The sequence below is a fragment of the Mauremys reevesii genome, linkage group 15 (genome assembly GCF_016161935.1).
Source record: "Mauremys reevesii isolate NIE-2019 linkage group 15, ASM1616193v1, whole genome shotgun sequence".
NCBI classification, from domain to species: domain Eukaryota; kingdom Metazoa; phylum Chordata; order Testudines; family Geoemydidae; genus Mauremys; species Mauremys reevesii.
Genome location: NC_052637.1, coordinates 30,235,240 through 30,260,866, shown reverse-complemented (window position 1 = coordinate 30,260,866; position 25,627 = coordinate 30,235,240). Strand labels below are relative to the sequence as shown.

Sequence of the window (25,627 nt, the reverse complement as noted above, 5' to 3'; positions counted from 1 at the left end):
ACCATTTCCTTTCTCAGCTGTCTCCACCCTGTGTGGAATATGTCTACCCCAAACCACCTTAAAGAATGGAGACTCGCTCCAGTTTTGCAAGCAGAGCAAACTGCCTTTTACAAATTGCACAACTAAAACATTTTTCAGTTCTGTAGGGGGGCCTGACATAACTTTGGAGATTTGGAAATAAACTGTCCTTTATTCCATTGGTAGCTCTACCTTCCCTTGGTCAGTTTATCTCTCTAATATGCTGTATCTTGAAAAGCTCTATGCAAAGAGGAAATTCTTTCCTACTTTCAAGGTGATCCACTAGTTCTTTGCTTTGTGGATGTTCCATATTCTAAATATGAGGACTCCCTCTTGGTGGTGCTATCAACGCTTCAGATTTAGAGGCTGAATTTTCAGTGGTTGTTGCAACTGTTCTCTCAAAACTTGTGGTGCCTCCTTTGGACATGTTAATAGGGTAATTGTGTGGCTTAGCCTAAAAGATTAACTTTAATTGAGGAAATAGCAATTTTATACCTGATGATACTTGACCAAGGATCTTGCTACTTTTGTGTAAACTGTAGTGAAATTTACTACATATAGAATCACAGAAATGCAGGGCTAGAAGGGGCCTCCTTGAGTTGGGGACATATTATCCCCATTTTACACAAAGGGAAACTGAGACCTGAGAGGTTGAGAGACTTGCCCAAGGTCACACAGGAGGTCAGTGGTAGAGCAGGGAATATGAATCTGCATCTCCTGCCTCCAAATTTTGGGTTTCAGCCACAAGATCTTAATTTTCTATTGTAAATTCTCTGGAATTTCACTTCCTGTAAAATAGTTTAACTTTATAAGTTTTTTTCCATAGTGCTAGTGTCACAAACTACCTTGCTTAGCAGCAGGACGACTTCCTTTCATGCAAGATTCAAATACCGATTGTAGTTTAAAACCTACTAAATAACTACATTTCCCGGGTTATTCAGGGTTGAAAGTGCATATTCCCTCTTCTGCTTTCTGTGCTCCATGTCAGACACTCTGCCTGAAATCACTGGAGTAGGGAGTGCATTTCAAACTTTTATGCTGCCCTGCTGAGCAAAACAGATGCAGTTTTCTTTAAGGCCTTCCTTTTGAAAGGTAATTATATCCAGTATTTCTGACCTTCTGAATCTCTTTAAGTTGCCTTTCCCAGCAGTTCAAGTTTTACTGGAATACTCCCTGCATTGTGCAGCTGCAGGACCTCCAAGGAGAGGTCACTTTCACCTAACCAGCCACCTATGCCCAAAGACATTCACAAGTGGGTAGTTACCAAGAGCAGGGCACTGACAGGGGACAGCATCAACAATGCCTGCAGATAACATTGTTTGCACAGAGCATCTAAGTTAGTTTTCCAGCAAAACTCTGCTCCCCTTCCCTTATGCTACCCAGATCTGGCAGTGAGCCGTGTCCTTTTCTTGGGGTAGCCCAGCGTCCGTTCTCACCGGTTGCACATTTGAGATTTTTTTAGAATAGATGAGAGAATTAAACACTTGAATTGCACTGTTCAGTACGAATGCTGGTTACCCAGTTTGAGCTGTTGGCATACATCTTACTGCCCCAGACTTCAATTCCCCCCTTCCCCCAGTACTCTCATGGGATCTATACTTTAGGGGCTCTCAGAGAGGAGCATTGATGCTGGCTGCTTTTTCCCAAATCAGCCTTCTGGGATGTCACCAATCGCCTCAGTAACTTAGTGGAGAAATTTTTGTGTGGACGCTGAATCTCAGTTGCACTGTTTAATCTAAAGCCTCATAAGTCCGACTTGGTGAGCAGTCCTGCTCAGAAGAGGAAAGACTTTAAGGACATGTGAAGTGAAAGGGATCTTTCACTTTTTGTGCCTCCCCCACCCAGGGCCGCATTTACACATTATGTGCCCCTAGGCACAGCATCTTCAGCACCCCCCCATCTGCAGCTGATATTCATGGTGCGCACAGTTTTTTAGAGAGGGAAGGCATGCCTAGAATGCCAGCACCCCTAGGCACGTGCCTACTGTGCCTAATTGGAAACCTGGCCCTGCCCCCACCCTAGTCTCTTCCAGGCTGGGATAGTGGCTTTAATGCTTCACTGTTAGCATAGGAGGTGGGATGTTCCTTTAATCCTCTCCAAGGTTGGACATAATCATAAGGGACCATTCAAGTCGTATTTAAGGGGCTGAACTGTTGTTGGACAGAACTTAATCCATTAGTTGCATCACTAATGCCCTGCCCATGTCAAGCCACTGGCTGCTTTAAAAGCTCTTCATCAAGCTTTGTACTTCTCAAGATCATCCACCAAGATACATGTCATCTCTTTGCTTCTCTCCCCCCCACCCCGAACCCCCCCGTTTATAGTGTGGTGGCAAATGCTTTGATTTTTGGGGGTGTTTTGTTTTTTTACACTCAATTGAAAGTGTTAAGACTGCGGGGGTAGGGGATTGTTTTCCTCTGAAGAACATCCCTCTTCCCTCCCCCCCCCACCTTGTTTCCCCCTCTTTCCAAGTGTGTTGCTGGCATGTTGAACATAACGTAAACAGTCTGAAACAAAACCTTTTCATGGAACTAATCCAGTGGTTTTCAACCTTTTTTCATCTGAAGACCCCTAAAAAATTCAAATGGAGATGCAGACCCCTTTGGAAATCTTAGATGTATTCTGTGGACTCCCTGGGGTCCCTGGACCACAGTTTAAAAGCCACTGAACTAATCCATCTCTTTCCCTTGGGAGCTGAAACAAGCGGGATGGGGCTTTAATTTGCTTTGCTTTGTTTAACTCTTTCTACCATTGCTGCTGCAGGGAGACTTAAGTGAACCTACAAAGCAGGGAGCCATTGCTCCTTTAAGAGCTTAATAGCCCACACTGTGTAGTGGATTATGCAGGGCGGGGAGAGTGATCTTTGATTGTGAGTCTGAGAAGAATCAGTGTCACTGCAGATTAGCCCAGATGATGTGCCTGCTTCAGCCTTCCTGCCTCTAAAAAAAATTACTGTTCTAAGGTGGGAGAGGGCCATTTTGGGTTTAACTATGCAGAAATAAGACAACCATGTTAGGAGATATTCAATATGCACAATCTGTATGTTACTACTTGGTGTTGGCTCTTACATTGTTTCCTTTTTATCTAGGATAAGATTCAAAAGTTGTATGATAGGAAGATGAAAGAGGGCATGGACATGAACTACATCATTCAGAGGAAGAAGGAATTTCGTAATCCCAGGTGAGTTTTCCCTCTGGGGTTACAACTCCACATGAAAGCTAATACCAAGCCTCGTCATCCCTGCCATTACAGTCCTATCAGAAATTGGGGATGTCAAGCAATAGACACTGTTAGTGCTCATGAAATCAGAAAGAGGATCTAGAAAAACATCTCAAATGAGTGAGCATGAGACTCTTTGGAGATCCATGTAACCACAACTAAAACACTAATTTTAAAACCAAGTGTGTAGGGCTTTAGGTATGATTCCGTGGATGGTATGTTTTGGGTTGGGAGTTAGAGATGAATCTCTAGTTGGGGGGAGGAATAACCAGGGTTTTTGGCATGTTTTGCATATTGTGGTGGTGTTTATGGGTCTTCAGAGTGTTACTCTTTGCACTCTGATTCTGCACCTGGGCCATTGAAAAGGAGCACCAGCCTCTTTATACCAACAAACCCTATGAGCTTAAACTTGAAGAAAGGCAGGGAAAAGCTAGAAATAAACTAATTGTTCTTCTGTCTCAGCATCTATGAAAAGCTGATCCAGTTTTGTGCAATTGACGAACTTGGTACGAATTATCCCAAGGTAAGAAGCGTGAAAGATTTTCCTGGGAGATGGGGTGGGTACATGAAGCTCTCATCAGTTCTGTCCTCTTCCTCAGTCAGGTCATTTAGGGCTTTGTACTTCGGGGCTGATGATGGAAATAGTTAGCTAGAGATTTGTTTGCAGTTTGATTTCTAGTTGCATTGAAGTAAAATGTGCTCTGTGTAACAGTGAACTCCAGCAGCTGTAGCTTTGCGATATACACTTTGAATTCTGTGGTTGGGGACAGCTAATTTGGGGGTTTGTAGTGGTGTAGGTAAAATTCTACTTTGGCGTGTCAGTCTTTCAGGAGGCACAAATTTGGGAAACAAGTGTCTACTTGCAATGAGAAATATTTAGTGCATCTGTCACTCACTGAAATGGCATAACCGGTACAAATCATGCAAATTGTTGAATTGTCAGATGGAAAATGGTACCAGGAACATATCTAGCTTCAGGCTAAGACAGTAAAAGGAGCCTAAGACAGTTAGGCATCTGGGAGTTGGGTGTCCATTCATGTTAGTCCCTTCAGCCTCAACATCTTGTAAAATATTGGACTGTTCACACCTGAAAAATAGTGGTCTTTAGAAGAGCACAACCTGACTTACCTCACTCCAAGGCTGGGAGCAGGGCTAAGGCTTAGGCGGGGGATGTCATGCGGATGGGGTAAGGGGGCCAAGACTAGGAGGAGAGGGGGCATGGAGGAGCTGCAGCCAGGCTGTGGGGCGGGGGGCAGCAGCTGGACCCGCAGCCTGGTGCAGCTCTGCTCTCGGCCCCAGGCCAGGAATGGAGCCGCGGCTGGGGGCATGAGCGAGGCCAGGAGCAAAGCCACTGCTGGGCCGTCATAGGGAACAGCAGCCGGGCCCTGGGCCAGGTGCAGAGCTGGGGTGGGGCTGGGTGGTGCTCCCTCCCCACCCCCGGTGGGGGCTGGCTTGCACCTGCTGCACCCCCCTGAATGTTCCTCCGTGTCCCTGTGGGGGGCGTGCCCCACAGTTTTATGACATCTGCATAAGAGAGTTATTGATTCTTAGCTTATGTAATATCTTTTATTGGCCTAACTTCTGTTGGTCCAATAAAAGATATTACCCCACCCATGTTGTGTCTCTGATATTCTCGGACCAATGCAACTACAACTACAATGCATATGAACCTTGTATGTTTGACTGGGATACGGGAGAGGGGCATTTAGAGCTGTAGTGAATATTTCCTTCTCTTCCTTGTGGTACTTTAATAGAAGTACATGTTTGATGCTGAGTGAAATGTTGAAGTGTTTTGTATATCTTACTGTTCAAACAAGTTCCTGAAATAATGTTAAACCTTTTCTCTTTCAGGACATGTTTGACCCTCATGGGTGGTCTGAGGACTCCTACTATGAGGCGCTAGGTAATCTTAAGGATATCTTTACGTTCTGATCACTCCTACAGCTTTTATCCCTTTTATTAGTGCTATTGAATCATGCTGGAGCTTTAGCAACCGTATTTTAACTGAACACCCTTTTGAATGACTGGAAAGTCAGAACATGCCTGCTGCATTCTGGTTAGGCACTAGTCCAGTTTAGCTGTACAGACCAGGGCCACCCAGAGGTGGGGGCAAGTGGGGCAGTTTGCCCTGGGCCTTGCAGGGGCCCCCACAAGAGTTTTTCGGGGCCCTCGGGGCGGGGTCCTTCACTCACTCCGGGGGCCCTGGAAAACTCTCGTGGGGCCTGGGTCCCCAGAGTTTCTTCCTCTCCGAGTCTTCGGTGGGAATTTGGTGGTGGGGGGTGCCCTTCCACTCCGGGACTCGTGCCAAAGTGCCCTGAAGACCCACAGCAGGGGGTCCTTCTGTTCCGGGACCCGCCGCCGAAGTGCCGGGTCTTCGGTGGCAATTTGGCGGCGGGGGACGCCCGCCGTGGGTCTTTGGGGCACTTCAGCGGCGGGTCCCGGAGCAGAAGGACCCCCTGTCACTGAATTACCGCCGAAGCGGGGGCCCCCTGCCGCCGAAGATCCCAGGCCCCCTGAATCCTCTGGGCGGTCCTGGTACAGACCTAGAACTTCCTGAGTTTCCATTAGTTTGGAAAGTCCCTCCCTTAAAATTGTTGGTCTGAGATACAAGCAGGCTCTGGTTGCAGTAAAGAGGCTGAAGAAATTATAAGTGGAATGTTGCCTTGATAGTACATTTTTTATTTCATAGCTGATTCAGTAGTTTTCTGAATGTGGGACCTTGCCCATTGATTGTGGGGGAGGAGACGGGGACTGTTGTAGAGATGAATTACTCCTTTTGCTGAATCTCCTGCTTTTTATGACTTCTTGTATCAACCTTTTTTAGCCAAAGCACAGAAGATTGAAATGGACAAACTAGAAAAGGCCAAGAAGGAGCGCACAAAGGTAATAAATCAAGAATTATGGAATTTAGAGATCAATCTCCCAGCCTTTATTCATTCCACTGCTTCATGTTCCTCCATGTACTACCCCTTGTATTGACTATTAGGTATTTTTAGACGGTTCTGGCATCTTCCCCTTATTCATTTCTTTGCCAAACTGTACAGATTTAGGTTTTTGGCCTTTCCTTGTAGGTCAGTTTCTCTCCAGGCCCAATTGCCTTTGCTACTTGAGTCCCATCCAATTTCGTCAATGTTCTTAAATCAGAGCATGCATAACTGCACCCAGTATTCCAAATACAAGATCATCAATACTCTGTGAATAACTACTATGTACTTAGTCTTTCACACTATGCCTCTAGTCACGCAGCCTAATGTAGCTTAATTCCCCCAGCAAATCACACTGGACTCAGGCCTGGTTTTTGTTTTCTCTTATTACCACTTTGACTGTATCTAGACCCATATCAACCCCCCGATACCTGAAAATGTCTTTGCGTGTTAGGAAATTGAGTCAATGCATTTAAAACACTATATAGCTCTGGAGGACTTCATCACCCACACTCCCACCAAATGGTGAGGCACTTGGATTAGGGGCTGGCATTCAGAAATCCTATCCAAATAGGTAATTAACAAGATCTCACTTCAGATTTGTAGAATGCTTTTTTGGCAACAAGTACATTTTTTGCAGCAAACTTTTTTTTATAGCCATCTCTTTGTTTGCCTCTTGTTTTGCTTTATGCACAACAATATAGTCACCTGTGACTATCCCCCTTCCTCTCCCATGGCTGTAGACTTATAGGTATGTAATTGCAGGCTGTTGTGGCTCTTGTTGCTAGGTTTCCTTCTGTGGTTCAGTCTCTGTAAACCATGCGTGCGGGGACTTGCATTCTAGGACAGCTTTTATATTTCTATCTTGTTTTCTCATTGAAGAAATGATTTGTAAGAATGTGTCTGTACAGACCAGGATTCTAGTCCTGATCTGTCCATTAAGGATGGTACCAAACTTTCTGATCTGTCTACACATGGAGAATCTTCATATTTACACATCTTCATAATGGTTATAACTGATACATTTTGGAGTACTTGGTATTTCTCTCCCCAACATACCAATGATAAGTGGAATGGCCCAATAAATGTTTTTATACTTTGTTTGCTCAGGTGTGGTAGCATTCTTGGTCCCAAGATGTATGAGACCAAAGTAGGTGAGGTAATAACTTTTTCATTACAGACGTTGGTTCAATAAAACAAATACCTCACCTATATTGTCTCTTTTTTTATACCTTGCTACATTCTGGATCTAAAGAATAACTTTACAGTGAGGGAAGAAGACCAAGATATTAACATCTGTTCTTCTTTTCCTCCCCTCTTCTTCCTTTCTAGATTGAGTTTGTGACTGGCACTAAGAAGGGCACAACAACAAATGCTTCATCCACCACAACCACAACAGTCAGCACTGCCGTTGGAGGTAAATACATGTGATGACAAACTTAAATTGCATCACAATTGTGGGAATTGCCTCTCATGCTACCCAGAAACTCTAGAAGTTCCCTTCTTCTCCATCCCCTTGACACAAGACAAGTCTACGCTACCGTGCAACATCAGCGCAGCGGCACCACTGTAACACATCTGGTGAAGACAAGCTCTGTCAACGGGAGAGCACTCTTACCTCAGCATAATTACTCCACCTCCACAGGTGGAACCTGTGTCAGCAGGAGAGCGTCTCCTGCTGACATAGCACCAGTGTGGACAGTGCTTAGGTTGATGTAACTTGCGTCGCTCGGGGGGGCAGGGTGCCTGAGTTACGCAAGTTATGTTGACCTAAGCGGTAACGTAGAGGAGCCCAAAGAAGGCAGATTGCCAGGAGTTGGTACCCTTGGTGTTCCCAGTATTAGTTATCTGGGATTGGGGGTTGCTGGCCTGTTTTCCTGGTAGGAAGGTTTGGCAGTGAGCTTTGGGGAGGAAAGGATTTCTTTGTGCCAAGGTTAATGGAATTTGTTGCTGTATGTTGATGAGTGTCTCTTAAACTGGTCTTTCCCCAGAGCCTGAGGAGAGGGTTGGGAAAAGAGCAGATGAACAACTTGATGTTGTAATTTGGATAATGGCTCTTAACAGTTAGTGCTATACCCCATGCTAATGCAGTGGTTCTCCAACTTTTGTACTGGTGACGCCTTTCACATAGCAAGCCTCTGATTGTGACCCCCCGTTAATAAATTAAAAATGCTTTTTTATATATTTAACACCATTATAAATGCTGGAGGCAAAGCGGGGTTTGGGGTGGAGGCTGACAGCTCGTGACCCCCATGTAATAACCTCACGACCCTCTGAGGGGTCCCAATCCTCAGTTTGAGAACCCCTGTGCTATTGGAATGGGGAGATCCATGTTTTCTGTCCAAACCAAACCTACTTTGGTGTTGGGGGAGAGAGTGAATCTCATGTCACTTTTCTAAGAGTTCAGGGGCATAAACAGTGCAGATTCTTCGGTTTGCCTTTGGGGGTTCAAAGTTCCATTAGGTTTATGCTCAACACTTCCTGACCAAGTTCCACTTGCCTCATAGAGGGGTGAGGAGATGCTGTCCACTCAGGCAATGGCACTTGGAGGGTTGAGAAGGAGAGGGATCCGTTAAGATCAATGGCTGTTAATGTTAATACTAGTCTCTCTTGGTTTTTCCAAATCAGATGCTCAAAAGAGAAAAAGTAAGTGGGACTCTGCCATCCCGGTAACAACAATAGCCCAGCCCACCATCCTCACCACCACTGCAACATTGCCAGCTGTTGTCACAGTAACCACCAGCGCAAGCGGCTCCAAAACCACAGTTATCTCTGCTGTTGGCACCATAGTGAAAAAAGCAAAGCAGTGACAAGTGCATTGAGACTTGACCTGGGCTTCCAGACTGAATTCTCATTGAAGGCACCACCCTTTGAAGGGGAAGAGGAGAGGGTCACTCTTATTTGCTCAGTACAAAATGGCAAGACTTGAAAACAGACCCAACATGGCCCCCCCCCGAACCCCCCAACCCCATTAAGGGAAGTGGGGGAAGCAGGAACATCAGGTGTGTGCACACAGGACTGACCTTCATAGAAAGGAGTTTCTCTATCCCGTGTCACTGCTGGAATGACCAGTCACTCTGTAGTGTGCTGAAGGCCAGTGGTGTGCAATGTGTCAGCTTGTAAATGTTTGTTAGTTCATTTAAGTGCTGTGGTGTTATTACTTGTATGGCTTGGAGAGTCTTATCCCTACTGGATATCTGAATTTTAAAAATAAATGGGAAAATGTCGGTCATTCTCTTGCATCTCAGGCCACGCTTTAAAGGTTGTTGCCCTAAGACTTGGTCTCCCCCACACATATATGCTCTGCCTCAAGGGAATGAATGCGCACAAGGCTGATCAGCATCCTTGCTTGTAAGCATAGCTGAGATGTGAGTGTATAATCTACATGCAAAGAAATGAGTCTACATTCATACAATTGCTATTCACATCTGTAACCTATGTGCATATCCATGTAGCTTTTATTTCGGTAATCAGGTGTTAAAAGCATTGAAATTTTTCGATATAAAATAGTGAAATAGTCAAGTTTTGCTAGCCTCTTACAGAGATGGAGACCCCCTGTGCAGAACCTGGACTGTAGGTGTCACATTTGTGAAATCAGAGCATGCATTTGGAGAGAGCTGCCGAGAGAGATTTTGTCTCCATGGAGTAAGATCAGATACCAGATCGCCAGAGGAAAGTGTTCCTAATGTAGAAGCCCATGTTGTCTATGTATAATGTAGTGACTTATACTGTGAAACACACACAGCAGTACTGTTTGCTCCACTGTAGTGAAAAAGATACTGTCAACTTAAATTTTACTTTTTGGGGAGTGGGGGAGGTGCTTCCTATCTATGTTGCTAAAAATTCTTCATTATAAAAATGGAAAATTTTAAAAATTCTTATGTCCTTTTCATATCTTACTATGTGCATTTCTCTGACCGGCTAATGAAAAAAAACCATTATTTTCACTTTTAGTGTTGATACCTGGGTTGAAAATGCTGCAGAGGAGTGTTTACTTTAAAACTTTTCCCCATGGAATTTTAAGAAATCATGGAAACCTCTTTAGACTTTTGTCTGTTGACTGAGACCATTTTCTGGACATACTTTGTGTTTATATCCCTTTTTAAAGATTTCTCAGCTCTTTCATTATAAAACCCATATTCTAGGATTGATACCTTAAAATTCTGATTTTTGTAAACTTGTCAGTTTTTCTTAATTTTACCAGCAGTCAGCCCCTAATAATACACAGGTGTTTTGTATAATCCTTTTCCTGCATGGATCTCAAAGTACTTTACCAGGAGATAAGTATTATACGGTGAAGTGTCTTGCCCAAAGTCATCTAGAAAGCCAGTGAAATACTATTTGATGTGGGTGGATGGAATAATTTACACTGCCATAATTGTTTGAAGAAATCACTACTAAATTGTTTATTGTACCAGTCCCTATAGGATATTTTTTAGTTCACCTGATTGCTGACTCTGTATTAATAAATACCAATTTCCTTCAGCTTCAATATTCCAGGTGTTGCAGATTGTATTGAGATAAAAATTGCTACCTAGATCAGTCTTTTAAGCTGTAAAGCAGGGACGAGAGAGGGAGTTAATAGATCAGCAAAAATGTAAGTTTCTCTGGATTTCATGTTGCTTTCTTCAGTTCTAGCTTGCCTAAAATAAATTTATAACTTCAACTGGGGGAGGGAGAATGGGTCTGTCTTGCTTTTGATATACTTAGAAGAGGATTTCTTCCTAATCACTTTGACAGATGTCAGATTTTGTTTATCTGGAATATTCAGGGGTCCACTGGAGCACTGATAGGATTGCGGTACTACAGAGAGACCAAGAAAGTGAAACCTGAATGAGTTGATATGAGGATGGTTGGTGGCGTGGCTTGTCTCGTCATTCTTACTGAAGTAAGAACCCTGCACAGAGTTGCCGACTTGATTCCCACTAACTATGGCAGGTGCCTTGTTAACTCCACTCTGAGGTGGAATGGGTCTCTGGGCAGGGGCTACCTAGAGTTTAACACCGAGAGGCAGGCCTGTCAAAGTGTGTGAGTGTGATGTGAATGTAGATGGTTTTAAGTGCCGAGCAGCACGGCTGAAAGTGTAACACTGAAACTGGGGGCAAAGCAAATGTAGGGGTACAGCTTCCTCTAGCTCCCGTTCTGCAGAATAACGGCAATGAAATGTTGCTTTGTATTTCCTGAGTCTCCTTTGGCACAGAAAATGCTGCTCTAGCACCAGAGACTTTATTGCAGTTTTTTGTAATCCTATAAATGTGGGGGGGAAGAGTGTCATAAAGAGAAGGGAGCCTACTGCTAAGTCAGCTGACTGCATCCTTGAAGTATGTTTGTCAGGAGCAGGCTCTGAGCTGTTGAATCTGAGAATGGGAATGTACATTTATCTTCTCACTGGAATGTGAACAGGCAATAGGCTGTCAGTAACATGAGTTAGCAGTAGTGCCAGCTACTGCGGCTTGAGTATTTACTTCCTATTACAGTTTATAACTTTCAGTATGGAAACATCACATAGTCACACCCTCCTTCAGTAAAGACCAGCTCGGCTTAACCTGAAAAACATCAAATAAGCCCAACCATCAGCATCAGTTGTGATGGAAAAGATGACTTTGTGCAGTTCTGATAATTGTGTGACCACCCTATGCCTGATGAATGGCAAATCCTATTCACATTGGATCAGGCCGTTAGCCAATCTAGTCTATATCATGCCACCTCCACCTGATATCATCCATAAGGTCTATTCACACTGTGGTGGTGGGAACTCCTTCCTGACTCCTGCATCTGTCCAATGTATGCCCTAAACTAGGAGGCTTGATCACCCTTATCTTAGTTTATGTTGCTATAGATATTAGTTTGATCTGTGAAGACACTTAAGCCACACGGGTTTAAGACTTACATTGCGGTGTAGATCTGCTTTAATTTTTTTATCAGTCCAGTATCAGTTGAGGACAGGTGACTGTCTCCAAGGCAGGTGTGGAGGAAACCCAAACCCAAAAGGACTACTACTATCAGTTCAGATGCGTTTACACGTTAGCAGCGCACTAATGAGTAATGCAGTTGGTTCAAAGTGTCACAGCTAATGGACTGTCATTCTTGTGTGTCTTATATAAACACCTCTCCATACCACTGATAGCAGAGAGAGCTAGTATTCTTCTTAATCTAGTAAAGCCCTCTTTGCTAGTGGGTTTCTGGTAACGCAAAACTAAACCGAGCTGGGCAGCTGCCAGGAAACAGCTTTGTGGCAGGAAAAGGGGGACTCTTAGGGTGGAAAGCTGGAAAGAGGTTGGCTTTGTTGCCAATGCTCATGTGAAGCTGGACTCTCCTGTACCGAGCCTGCTCCCCAGCAATTAAACACACCACTCACCCAGGGTGACTATTGAAAGGTTTGGGAGATGAATCACTCGCTACACAGTTTGCTGATCATTATTTTAATTTTTTTCGTAAAGGTCTTAGTCATCATAGACTTCCTGTCCACCCCACCCTTCCCCTTTCCATGTTCCCGCTTCCCCTCTCTCCCTGTAGCATCTGTAATAATTCCAAGCCCCCCCGTCAGGGCAGTCATTTGTACAGTTCACATTCACATGGGCTAGAAATCTTTCCACTGCACTGTGCTTAGGGAAACCTATTCATTCCTTTATTTGTCTAAGTTTATATGTTAAATCACCTGACAAAAACATGGATGTATTTATTTTAGGCTCTGGCTTTCTAGATAAACAAGTTTGCACATATTTAGCTGGTGCTCCAGACATCAGCACATTGACATAATTGGAGGAAAACTAGCTATTGTCCATGGGCAGTAGCTGATTTTTTTTAATTGTCATTTTAATATTAAAACATTCTTAATCTATGAATGGGCATTTGGAATTTGAGCCTCTTACAATTTTCCCAGGAGCTAACATCCTTTTAAAAATAGGGGTTATAACAAAAGTGCCTCAGTAGACCGTAACAATAGTGTTGCCACTGCAGTACTATGACGTAGTGCTGATGAAATATGCCAGCCATAATGCAAGCTTCCCTGCCAAAGTGCTTTAGATGTGATCTACCTTTGGGAGCACGTTTTGGTTCCAAGGGCCCATTTGATCATTAGTGTCTACTGATGCTGTCAACAAAGGAGGCTGCCTGTTTGAACATATGCACAGTCCTCTAGGGAACAAGCTTGGACTGAAACAAATTCGCTCCACCTAGGCCACCAAAATCCCATTTAAATGGCAATAATTTCAGTCCCTGCCAACCTGGTCTGATGTGAACGGATTACCTAGGGCTAAAACATCCTTCATCCCAGTGCCACGTTAGCAGTCACTTGAGCCTTTTCACAAAGGCTGCAGACCACTCCCCATCCCCTTCTCCCCATGGGAGACTGTTGCCGTACACTGACAATGAAATCAGCCTCTGGTCTCATTTTCTCTTTGAGGGATATAGCTAGTACCATTCACCATCTGTGGCTCCTTCATTTTTCTGTGGGCTTAAAGTCTCCTTGTCCTCTAAGCATGTGCTGCTTGTGTTTGCATGGGTTTATCTCAGCCCGAAGCCATGTATTCAAAGGCCTTGGGTATATCAAGGCAGGCCAATCACTGAGTTTTTAGACATTGATAGATCAGGTGAATGAAGTCATCTCTGGCAGACTCTGCACTGTGTCAGCTTTGCTTTTGAAGATTTTCCTGCCTCCAAGCCCATACGTGTTGGTTTTTGACTGACTTTGCATGCTGCCTCTTGCTGTTCAGAGATCTGTCCCTCCCTGTTTCTGTATCAGGTGCTTTGTTGGTCTAAGGGTGTGAGATTTTGCTCTGAGCTTCCTTTAGTGTTCTCAGGATGTGGCCTCTAACCTAAGCAGGTTGAGCAGCCTTTGCTGACTCCACCTCAAAGCTAAAATAGTGGAGCCTGAAGCTATGGCTTTTGTTCTGTTGCTGCCAGTCCCTCTGTCTATTTTATATGCAACACCAACATTGTGGGTTTACTGTAAAATTAAAAACCCACCTCACCAAGGCCTTAGGCCCCTACCCACCATTGATCGTGCAGTCAAATCCCAGCAGCATTGGAATAATCATTTCAACAGTAATTCAGTCAGACACCTATAGAAACTTCTTCCCACCCCGTCGTCATTATGGGAAGCAAGCACTCAGATCTCTGCAGAAGAACCCATCAAATAGATGTCTCTTGCAGAGTGCCCAGAAATGGGATGGGGTGTTCCAGTTGAACAATAGATTTGTGAGCCGAGGGAGGCAGAGTCATCGCTCTTTCAGGAGAGAACTGCATTTCCCGGGGTGGGAGGCTTACAAGACTCTTGTGTAAAAAACAAATCACTGTTAATCAAAAATTGCTAATGGGCAATGAGATCCCAGCAAGGTCCCTCTTTCCCCTTTTAGTGGGATCAGCGTTGTTCTTCCCAGCATTTTCTTACTTGCAGCTTGGACCAGGGGGTCTTCCACTGCCTTGGCCTTGCTAATTATGGCAGTTCCTCTTTAAATAGGGGTTGTTTTTTTTCTAAAGAGCCATTGGACTTCCTCCCTGTTCTTCTAAATAAGAACCACAGAGGCTGATCGCTTATAACTCTTACTCATTTGTTAAATCTTTTAATGCTTGTGTTCTCCGGTAAACAAACTGCTGAAAGCTGATTGCTTCTGAAGCACTTGGGGTTTCACTAGGAAATTTCTCACCTTCCTCTGGTAATACAAATCTTACTTTCCCTTGGCCCACTGGTCTAGACAAGCACTGGAAGAAAATTAGACTTGCTGTGTACCAGGCCTCTTCTACAATAGCTAAAACACCAATAACTTTGCCCTTCTATAGCGCATCTTCCATCCCAGCATTCTACTAATACAAGCAGTTTGATTTTGCCTCAAAATCCCTCACTTGCCATATCTATGAAGCATCATCACGTTAAGCAGTGGCCGCCTTTCTCGCAGATTTATGCAGACTGACTCATTAAGAGACACTACAATGTTGCGGGGGGAAGGGGGTTGTTTGCAGTAGGACAATCTTAAGCACAGGGACCCTAGATACTCTATCTAATGTGGGCAAATGATCCATGTTGCAAGTGGTTTCTTCCTTTCTTTAAAACTGTTTCTTTTATCACTGTGTTTTAGTTTGTGCTTTCCGCATGGCTTTTATATTGTGTTTAGTCACTTTCTAATTTCAAGATCTTTTCTCTTGCATCTCTCCTCTTGGCCTGCTGTTTCCCATCTGGGCCTTTGATTAGACATGGAGAGAAGATTTTTGACGGAAAGGGCAATTCTGAAATCAGCAGGAGGAAGGATCTCTTAATGAAGAATCTCGATGCTGCTTCATTCATTTCTTTAGAAGCCACGTTTGATCCACTTAATCGGTTTCTACCATCACATGCAGAAGACAGAACCACCCTATTCTAGTGCTTGTTTGCCCTACTGAGCCCTTCTGTTGCAGCGGATGGAACTTACCATATCACTACCCTTGGTTTGCCATGAAACATCAATTCTAGAGGCTGTACGTGTATCTACCCACACTGAAACCACTCAAGTGCTGTCATTTCTGCGGGGGAGGTCCTGGGTGTGAAATCAATGAAGCGACAATGATTTATTCCAGCTGAGGATCTGGCCCCACATGAATAATCCTCCTCCAGCAGCTCCCTCCTTGCCAGTGGTTACTACAAAAGCATAGTGTTCTCTCTTCTTGCATACGACTAACTTTTGGCGTTCTGGAGTCCAGTAAAGTGTACAGGCCATTTAGAACTCCTGTTTTCTCTCCTTTTACTGAAAGACTCAGGAGTAGATGTGGTGTCACTGGGACAATGGAAACAATGTGAAACTTGTAAAATATACAATTCGTGGCTTTATTACTATTTTTTGTAATGGCTTGCTATACATTCATGTTCACTTTTCCATTTAAAAAACCAGCAGTTAACAGATTGCTGATCTCCTCTCTTTGGTAATTCTGAGTGCTGGTAAATTGACTAGACAGTAAATGTTCACCAAGATGGGGAAGCCAGATAACTGAATGAGTTTACATGATCATGCCTTTGGAAAATGACTTCATGGGCTATGGCTTGATATAAGAGTTTTCTATTTGATATGAATGTGCGGAAAAGGCGTGACTCTAGGCATTTAATCATTTCCAGGTAGCTGTGTGTGTTCTCCTTTTCGGTGCTGTATGATCCATGAGGATTATCTTCTTGATGATTCAGCCCCTTATCTCATGTCTTCTGCAGTTTACTTATGGAACCTTCAGTTTGCTTGTTCAGGTTCAAAGAGCGGCTCTCTGTGACTCTTCCAATGCGGGTTGCAATGCGAAAGACAGGATTGTTCATTCATTTGAGAGGAATGAAAATCACTGGAGGAAAAGTCAAGATCCGTCAGGCCACCAGCCTGAACCATTCTGTGAGCCAGCTGAAGACATGAAAGAGGAAAACATCCCGAAGGAATGAGAACTGTGTGCAACTGCAGACAGAACTCCACTCTGCACTAAGATACACCACGAGGCTGCAGTCACCTGATGGGCTCTGCTGGCATTCAGAAGCAAACTCCACGATTCATTCCAGCTGATGTTATGAATCTTGTATATGCAGTACCAAGGTATCTCTTGCTTTAGGGATACTATAACTGGTTGCTTTAAAACAAGTTAAGTCTTCCAAAAAAGAACAAATCTCTCTACTCCTCTTGTCTATTTTAAGTCTCTCTACTTAAGATGATTCTAAACTAGAGCACGCAATAGGGGCTGATCTTGCATTCTCTACTATTGGAATAGATGTCTTGCATCCCATCTTAATAGTATCAAGAGGCTGGTACAACCTTATCTCAGGTGCTAAGGCACAGCGCAGTTGAGGGCCCTCTGCTGAGAACATTCTAACATCACTGCACTAGAGCCTGGTTTCCATCAGCCTTTATGTCCCCTTCCAGTGCAGTTGCTGTGATATGCATAGCAGGAAATGGGGTCCTACTGATTCTCTTGTATCTTTATTTTATTTTGTACAGTAGCCACGTGTGGTCTCAGTACTGAAGAGAGTCTGATTCTCTGCATTAGAATCCTAGTTGAGTCCAAAGATGAAGGTGGGAGGCATTGAATTAGCCCAGTGGTCTGCAGAATTCATGTGGAGGAGAAGCGGTTTCCTAGAAAAAAGATTTTTCTCTCCCCTCCTCCCTGCCTTTCTCTGCCTCAGAGTCCCTCAAGATGGACTTGCATCCGATGAAGTGGGTATTCTGACAGCTTCTGAGTACCAACTGTGATCAGAGAGACGTGTTCCCCAGCAATTGCCAGAAAGGAGAGGAGGCTACCCAGAAGCACACAGGATGTGGATTTGGACCTGGAGTAGGCATTCTCCATTAAACATCAATTCGTCCCAATTTCTAATTCTGTCCCGATGGCCTTGCGGAGCTCATCATTGCTGTTGCATTTGAATTTGGAGGAACAATCATCCAGCATCCACTCTGCTGAAGTTCAGATTCCTTTACTTTAGGGTGGCAGTGGCTGGTACACAGCATGGCAGGGGACAGAGACAGAGCTGAGAGCCTTTCTTAGTGGTCAAAGCGTCAGGATTGATGTAATAAAACTTCCTGGAGCAACTGGTTCTAATTCCAGTGGATTCATCAAAGTCCCTCAAACTTCAGAGGTAAATGCAGTTTCTTCCTGGTTTCTCTTTGCAGGTCAGTTAGATAGGACCTTGGTTTTGTAATATCTCCTCAGCTCTGTAGGGATATTAAAGTCCCCGCAGAGCCTTAAGACAGAGTAGGGGTTTGTCCTGCAGCCCTTGGCCAACATTTTTTCTCCTCCTCTTGCTGTTGTGCCATGTGCCTGTGGTCCACCTGACCACTGTCTGCCCACCCCAGCATTGTCCGCATTTCAGTGATCAGTGTTTGTTCTCGCTCCCACTCTTACATATGTAGGAGAGAGAATTCCTTTCATTCTAAGCTCTTTACATACATAATTATAGTTTATAACTAATTTTTGGAATTAAAACTTTTATTTACCTGGATACAGAGTTCATGCTGCTGAAATTCCCTTGGGATGACATTATAAAAGATGCTGCCAGTGGGTTTTCATCAACATAATTTCTGGTACAAAACAGATCTTTTCTTTCTTACAAAAAATCCTCAGTAAAATTTTGTTTGATCATATAAGGCAAAAGAGGGTTGTGTTTCATTATTGTGCTATTGAATGTTTTTCTTTGAGAAACACAAGGTATGATCTGACAAAGTGAGAATCCAAGGGCTGTCACTCTGGGTGTACTATGTAAGGAGGCAAGACACTGAATAGGCTGATGTGGCATTTAAAAAACAAAACAAAAAACCACCCCACACCTAAGTGTTAACAGTTGGCATCCTGACTGGCAATCCCAGCAGAGAAAGTAAGAATTGAATGGGCCCTGGGAATGAACTATTTTCACCCTAGAAGTGGTTCCTCCAGAGTCCTCCCTTGTTCAGCCACAGAAAAGGATTCCTGTTCCCAGAGTTATTAAAACACCACCTTCCTCTATTATCCCATCCATTTCGGAAAGAAAAGCCCACTAGGAACTCCCCTAGGGAAGTGCTGTTCAAAGTGGCCAAAGATCCCGTGACTTTCATGTTCCTGGGCAAAGGGTCAGAATCTTGAGACTTGTACAAGGGAGAGACTAAATTAGGTGAATTTTAAGAGAACCTCCCATAGACTGTTCAGAAGGCTAGAATTCTGATCCTCCTATTTACATAGGGAAAGCAGGTAATTCCACAAGGAAATATACATTGAAACCAAACCAAAATGGCTCCAGTACCTATAAAATCCACCTTCCACTGCATTTCAGACTCCATGATAGAAAACTGTTCGGCCATGTAATCCCTGCAAAATCAGTCCACTGGCTTCCTAAGGTGAGACCATGACACATGCATTGCAATAGTTGTCAGTGGTAGAGGTGTCTAATTAAATTTTTGAACACTTCCCATTTGAAGGTTTCTGTTTTCAGTTGCTTATAACTCTGCCAACCTTGAACCGTTCAGATAGGAATCTTCCATGCTGCCTTTTTGCCTCTGACTGAAATATGTTTGGGAAGATTCTGTAAAAATGGTTCAACCCTTCCCTAGGTTAGGGAAATTGACGTTGTTTTGATAATGCTAAATTCTTACACCCATTTAGCTGAGAAGCTCTGTCTCAATGCTTTGGAGCAGTGACTTGAAATCTTGGCAAGGGGGTGGCCCTGGTGGCAGGGATGCGCCTTTGGTCATCCCTGTGAATATCAGCCCAAATTTGGCCAAGTTATGAGCTTCTGAACAATCACAGTTTGCACATGCTCAGAGGTTTGCAGCGTTATTTTTCAAAGATGCCATCCGCATAACATGTTCTGTCCTCATACAGACCCCACATCCCCCAAGGATGACTGAGCATGCTCCATCCTGCAGCTTCGGGGCTGAGCAGGACTCTTTCTGCTTTGCTCCTGCATGCTGGTGGCGATCCTTGGGGCAGCGGTATCAAGAGCAAGCAGGGAAACTCTTTTGTGTATGCTCAGTGCTCCTCCAGCTCGGCCCAGGTAGTGCAGCCAGTTCTCACAAGTCATGCAATTTTGGCCCCTACAGGAGCCAGTAGCCCAATGACAGGAGATGCTCCAACCCTGCCCAGAGGAAACCCCCTCTTGTTGGCTGTCTTCCCCGCTTGCCTGCTTCTGGGGGAAGAGCAGCCAATCAGGGCTGCTGCAGGAGGAAGGCAGGCGGAGCAGTGAAGAGCTCCTGGAGCTGCCCCCACCACCCTGGAAAGGGGGCGAGAGGAACCCCATTGCTGCTGGCTGCCCCCCGGGCAGGGAGAGGAGGATGAAGAACCCTGGGAGCTGCAGAAGGTGGGCTGAGGGAGCAAAAACAATGCAGTAGTTGGAAGTTGTGTAATTAATTGGGCTGAGAATACTTAATGAAGTAATTAGAAGTGTGGGGAGAAGCTGGAAGCTCCACGCCATCAGCCAACCAGCAAGAGCTGCAGCCAGGACCAGAATCACCTTGCAGTGTTAAAGCCTCGGCCTGTGGAAGACTTAGCGCAGATCAGGGATGTGGGTGGGTCCCATTTACACTACCGCATGGAAATGTTGCACCTGGAACCCTGGTTATAGCGGTAGCGCCTATGAGGTCTGAGGGCTTTTTCTCCCATTCAGAGTGCAAATGGAGGAGGCTGGCCATTAATTATTGCCAGCCAGACATGGAAAGAGACAGGGTGGGTGGGGAAGGAGTGGTGGTTGTCCCTGCTGGAACTTGACCTTTTTTTTTTTTTTTTTTTTTTTTTTTTTGCAGGGATTGTGCTGGAACCTAGGGTGACCAGATGTCCCGATTTTATAGGGATAGGCCCGATATTTGGGGCTTTTTCTTATATAGGCTCCTATTACCTCCCACCCTGGTCCCAATTTTTCACACTTACTGTCTGGTCACCTGAATTCTGCAATACAATATTATCTCAGCTTGTCCAGCATAGGAAGTCTGGAGGAAAAGATCCTACCAGACAGAAGGGACTGCAGAGCGGAGGGTGGGGAATTCAAAACAATCTAGAGGCAGCCCCTGGGTGCTGCAAAGCCCTGGATGGCACACTCAGCACTGAAATAAGCGCTTGGCTTTGTGCTCAGCGGGTTTCTAAAGCAAAGGCTGAGACACAAGCCCCCCTCCCTCTCCAAACAATCCCTTCTGTAAATCTTTGTTGGTGAAGTGTAACTGGGCTGGGCTGTGTCTCAGCTCCCAGCCCTTTTCCTGTGGGTGGGTGTTCGTGTGGACGGGGAGGAGGGAGAGAGTGCCTAGCTTCCCTCGCTGTTCTTGCCCATACAGGTGTGCATAAATTGAAGGAATGCCAGACTGAGTCACCGGTGCCTCCCTCCCCCTCTACCTGAGCTGCAATAAAACTGTCCCTTTCTGGAAAAAGGATCCCACTACAGCTATCCTCACCTCATCCTCTCTCCTCCTCCCCTTACACCGCTGGGGAGAGAGGCAGGCAGAGGGAGTAACTCCTAAGAGAAAGAGGAGGAAAAGGAGTCAATATTTGATCCGAGGGGACAGATCCCAGCAAAGGTATGTCAAGTTCATGAGCTGCCTGCCTGCCCTGTGGATTTAAACTTGGCAACTGAATGGAAAAGAGAGAAAGGGGACCAAAAAAATAAAATAAACAGGCTAAGTGTGGAAGTCTGCTGGTGGCAGTGAAGCAGTGAAATTCCCCGTTTGCCTTCAGAAGAATTTCTTGGCTTGCTGTGTGGGTGACTGCTATTTGGATTGTTGCAGAGGATTTGGACTTTGAATCAGACGCAGCACTAATGAGGTTTGTGGAATGAATGTATCTGTGTTCTTTGGTGTGGCACTTGCTTTAATTTTTTTGCTAGCAAAGGGGAGCAGTTAAATGAAGCACAGGGCTTCTCTCACAGGTAGGCACAGGACAGACTGAGGTGGATTGCTTATTGTATGTCTCTCTTTTGGGTTATTTTTAAACTCTGTGTATTTTCATTCCTTTGTGCTGCTTGGAAAGGGCACTGGTTGATCAGACAGGTTTGTTTTGCAGAGTTGTGCAATTGTTTGGGGGGAAGGGGGCTACCTTGTTAAAATATGTAAAATGCTGTGTTATATACACCCCCGCGCGTGCGAGCGAGCATACACCCACGTGCGCGCGCACACGCCAGCAGTGATGTCTGAGTTGTGGATTAGCAAAAGTTGTCCCAGGTTTCTAAGGTTTGCTCTCTTCATTCCACCACTTTCTAGCCAGGGAAAGATGAACTGTGCCAGGAGAGAAGGGCATAGGGAACTTGCAGCTAAGATGGCCCAAGGTGTTCAGAGCTGCAGGTTGGGTTTAGCCCATTATAAACACAGGGGCCATTTTGCAAAAAGTGGATCTGTGCCCAAAGTTTGGGGTTGAGCCAGTTAAAAAAGGGGCCAACTATGAAATCCGAGTTCAGGATGAGGGGGTTTGGTCTCTTCTGAACTGCAGATAGCGCTCTGCTTTTTCTTGCTGGCAAATCTGGCGTAGAGTGTGCACAAGAGAAGGAATAAAGGGATGGCGAGGGGTGGTGAGTGGGGGCGGGATAAGGGAGTCAGCATGCATGTGTTGGAGACAGGATAAGGGGAATAAAGTGTGTCAGGGGAGATGAAAGGGGCAGTGGAGGGTTAGAGGACAGGAGGGGGCCATGTATCAGGCAGTTGGAGGATAAGGGGCTGTGTGGGAAGGGGAGCAGGGAAAAGCGTGGAGATTTGTGGACATAGGGTGACCAGACAGCAAGTGTGAAAAATCGGGACAGAGGGTGGGAGATAATAGGCACCTATGTAAGAAAAAGTCCCAAATATCGGGACTGTCCCTATAAAATCGGGACATCTGGTCACCCTGTGTGGACATGGGGCTATATCAGAATTCTGAATCCTGGTATCAGCACAGACAAGATTTGCAGTGTACTACTACAGATGCTCACCTCAGCAAAATCGTCTCCTAGCGGCTGGGCCCCTTTGTGGGGAGGCGACTGGGAGGAGCGGAACACTAGAGTGAATGGGGTTTTCCAGTGGGCAGTCAGTACGCACTGGCCCAGCTGGACAGGGGCATTCCCCATGGTGTAACATTAGCACTGGAGGGAACAGGGTACCCCAGGGCATTGCTAATGAGCTAGGGAGCATTTCACTGAGCAGTATGAATCCTGCCCAGCTCAGCCGGGATTAAAAGTTGTTCCCACCTACTGGATATTTGGTGGCCCACCCCTATGTTTTGCACTAGACTGTAAGATGGAGGCAAGGGCTGTCTTGTGCAGCATATTTGTACAGTGCCTAGCACGATAGGGCCTGGATCTTGGGAGTTCCTGCAGCTGGGGCCAGAATCACATTACTATAGACGGCAAAAGTTTGTGGTTCACACACTGGAGGGGTATTTTGGGGGGATCTCTCTCCTAACTTGCCAATTTTGGGGGTTAGTAACAGAGAGTTCTGGCTCCTCTGCCTTGCAGGGACTTTCCGCGTGTAGCTGCGCAGGGTGGGGGTGGGGGCTGATGAGTCCACAGTCACATCGCTCCATCGTCCTGCAGCCCTACTGTTCAGGGAAGGGCTAAGCCTGAACTGAGGCAGCTACGCTTCCAGCCAAAGAGCAGCTTGCTTCTGCTCCACAGCCTGCAGAGGAGCAGACCCAAGACTTGGCAGGTGTCCCCAGTGCTAACGTGGCTAGGCTGCCTTCATTATTGGTATGTATTGTGGCAGTGCCTGGGAGCCCCAATCATGGACTAGGACACATTGGGTTAAGCACTGTACAAACACAGGACAAATTGCAAGTGTGATGTGCTGCATCTCGTTGCGTGGTCAAACACGAACTCCTTTTAGGGGGTTATACCTGGAGCCATGTGCCGTTGGAAAGGGCATTTGCTTTGGTTTGAAATGGTGTCTCTGATTGGCCCCATTGCTTGTGCACGTGTGTGTGTGAACACAAGAGCAGTCTGACCCAGTATGGCCATGGTGAATCTAGCCCAGTATCCTGTCTTCCAGCAGTGGCCAGTGCCGGATACTTCAGAGGGAATGAACAGAGCAGAGCAATTACTGAGTGATCCGTCCCCTGTTGTCCAGTCCCAGCTTCTGGCAGTCAGAGGTTTAGGGATACCTGGAGCATGGAGTTGTGTCCCTGACCATCTTGGCTAACAGCTATTGATGGACCTATCCTCCATGAACTTAACTAATTCTTTTTTGACCCCAGTTATAATTTTGATTTTCACAACATCCTCTGGCAATGAGTTCCACAGGTTGACTGTGCATTGTGTGAAGAAATACTTCCTTATGTTTGTTTGAAACCTGCTGCCTATTAATTTAATTGGATAACCTCTAGTGTTTGTGTTATGTGAAGTGGTAACTAACACTTCCCCCTTTCATCCACACCATTCATGATTTTTTAGACCTCTATCATATCCCGCACTTTTCTAAACTGAATAGTCCCAGGCTCTTTAATCTCTTCTCATCTGGAAGCTGTTCCATACTACTGATCCTTTGTGTTGCCCTTCTCTGTACTTTTTCCAATTCTAATATATCTTTTGGGGATGGGGCAACCAGAACTGTACATAGTATTCAAGGTGTGGGAGTACCATGGATTTATATAGTGCATTATGATATTGTCCTAATTGTTTCTAACATTGTTTGCTTTTTTTGACTGCTGCTGCACACTGAGCAGAAGTTTTCAAAGGACTATCCACAATGACTCCAAGATCTTTCCTGAGTGGTAACAGCTACTTTAGACCCCTTCATTTTGTATGTATAGTTGACGTTATATTTTCCAATGTGCATGACTTTGCACTTCTCAACATTGAATTTCATCTGCCATTTTGTTGCCCAGTGACCCAGTTTTGCGAGATCCCTCTGTAACTCTTGGCAGTCAACTTTGGACTTAACTATCTTGAGTAATTTTGTATTGTACGCAGACTTTGCCACCTCGATGGTTATCCCCTTCCAGCTCATTTATGAATATGTTGAACAGCACTGGTCCCAGTACAGATCCTCCAGAGGCCCGCTGTTTACTTCTCTCCACAGTGAAAACTGACCATTTACTCCTACCCTCTGTTTCCTGTCTTTTAATCAGTTACTGATCCATGAGAGGACCTTCCCTCTTATTCCATGACAGCTTATTTGCTTAAGAGGCAAGTACACTATATCACCTGATTCACCCTTGTCCATGTGCTTGCTAACATTTTCAGAATGCTAAGATCGGCGAGGCTTAACTTCCCTTTACAAAAGCCTTGTTGACGACTCCTCAACATATTAAGTTCATCTATGTGCCTGACAATTCTGTTTTTCACTGTGATAAGTAGATTGGGAAGTAATGAATAAATTTCATTTGCGTTACCAAAGAGCTTTGCAGACTTGTGCCTGGGTAGAATCTAGATTTGCCAATTTTAGTTGGACATATTCCTGCAGGTTTCGATAATCTTTAATTAAAGATTAATCTTTAACTCCTGGGGACACCAGGACAATCCTGGGGGGTTGGCAACCTTAGTAGAATCTCTATTGGGCATGTTCACAGAGTATTTAAATCCAGGTGGCTGTGATTGTGTAAGGGATTATAGGCGTGCAAGGAGCCTGCCGCTCCCACTTGAGGCTTGGACAGGAAATTCAGTTCGGACCCTGCTGCCAAACCATTCTACAGGAGTGAGGCATTTCAAGAGGGAAAAATTAAAGCTACTGTGGAGTGTTCTGGGATATTCAGACCGAGGGGTCAGATTCTGCTGTCAGTGACCCGCGCCGCCCTTTTCCTTGTGAAGAGAGGATTTCTCTCACCTCCCCAGCTGCCTGGGGATGGTCTTGGGGTTTATAAGCACCTACTTGCATTTATGGCTGCAGGAGTAGTGCTGTCCGAACTCCTTGCCAGCTGCTGCCTGGGAGGGGCAGCTCTGTGAGGCTGGGTAGAATAATGCACTAAGTACTGGACTAGGAGCGGGCGGTTCTGATGCTGGGGTCGTGATAACGATGAGATGTCGGCTTGCCCCAGGGGCAGGAGAGGCTGTGGGGCTGTGCAAAAAAAAAACACACTTTCCTGGGAGGGGCCCTTTCCAATTAAGGATTTACTGTGCACAT

The 25,627-nt window shown here is 45.2% G+C and overlaps 2 protein-coding genes across 10 annotated transcripts in view; both read left to right on the top strand.

Annotated features, from left to right (window-relative positions):
* Positions 1 to 9,403, top strand: part of LOC120384060 (SAP30 binding protein) — a 55,581-nt gene extending 46,178 nt beyond the window's left edge. For 6 of the 7 annotated variants that reach the window (XM_039502399.1, XM_039502396.1, XM_039502397.1 and 3 more), the window contains 6 exons: positions 3,107 to 3,198; positions 3,700 to 3,760; positions 5,089 to 5,140; positions 6,062 to 6,120; positions 7,494 to 7,578; positions 8,790 to 8,971. In XM_039502399.1, coding sequence (XP_039358333.1) covers positions 3,107 to 3,198; positions 3,700 to 3,760; positions 5,089 to 5,140; positions 6,062 to 6,120; positions 7,494 to 7,578; positions 8,790 to 8,971 — 531 coding nt within the window. Of the gene's footprint in view, positions 1 to 3,106; positions 3,199 to 3,699; positions 3,761 to 5,088; positions 5,141 to 6,061; positions 6,121 to 7,493; positions 7,579 to 8,789 lie in introns of all 7 variants that reach the window. The other variant, XM_039502395.1, reaches the window with a different exon arrangement.
* Positions 9,404 to 20,893: 11,490 nt separating this feature from the next.
* The window catches only part of ITGB4 (integrin subunit beta 4), a 54,877-nt gene continuing 50,143 nt past the window's right edge, over positions 20,894 to 25,627 (top strand). For 2 of the 3 annotated variants that reach the window (XM_039501229.1, XM_039501225.1), the window contains exon 1: positions 21,298 to 21,371. In XM_039501229.1, the coding sequence (XP_039357163.1) occupies positions 21,367 to 21,371 (5 nt within the window). In that variant the 5' untranslated portion in view covers positions 21,298 to 21,366. Of the gene's footprint in view, positions 21,128 to 21,297; positions 21,372 to 25,627 lie in introns of those variants that run through there. The other variant, XM_039501226.1, reaches the window with a different exon arrangement.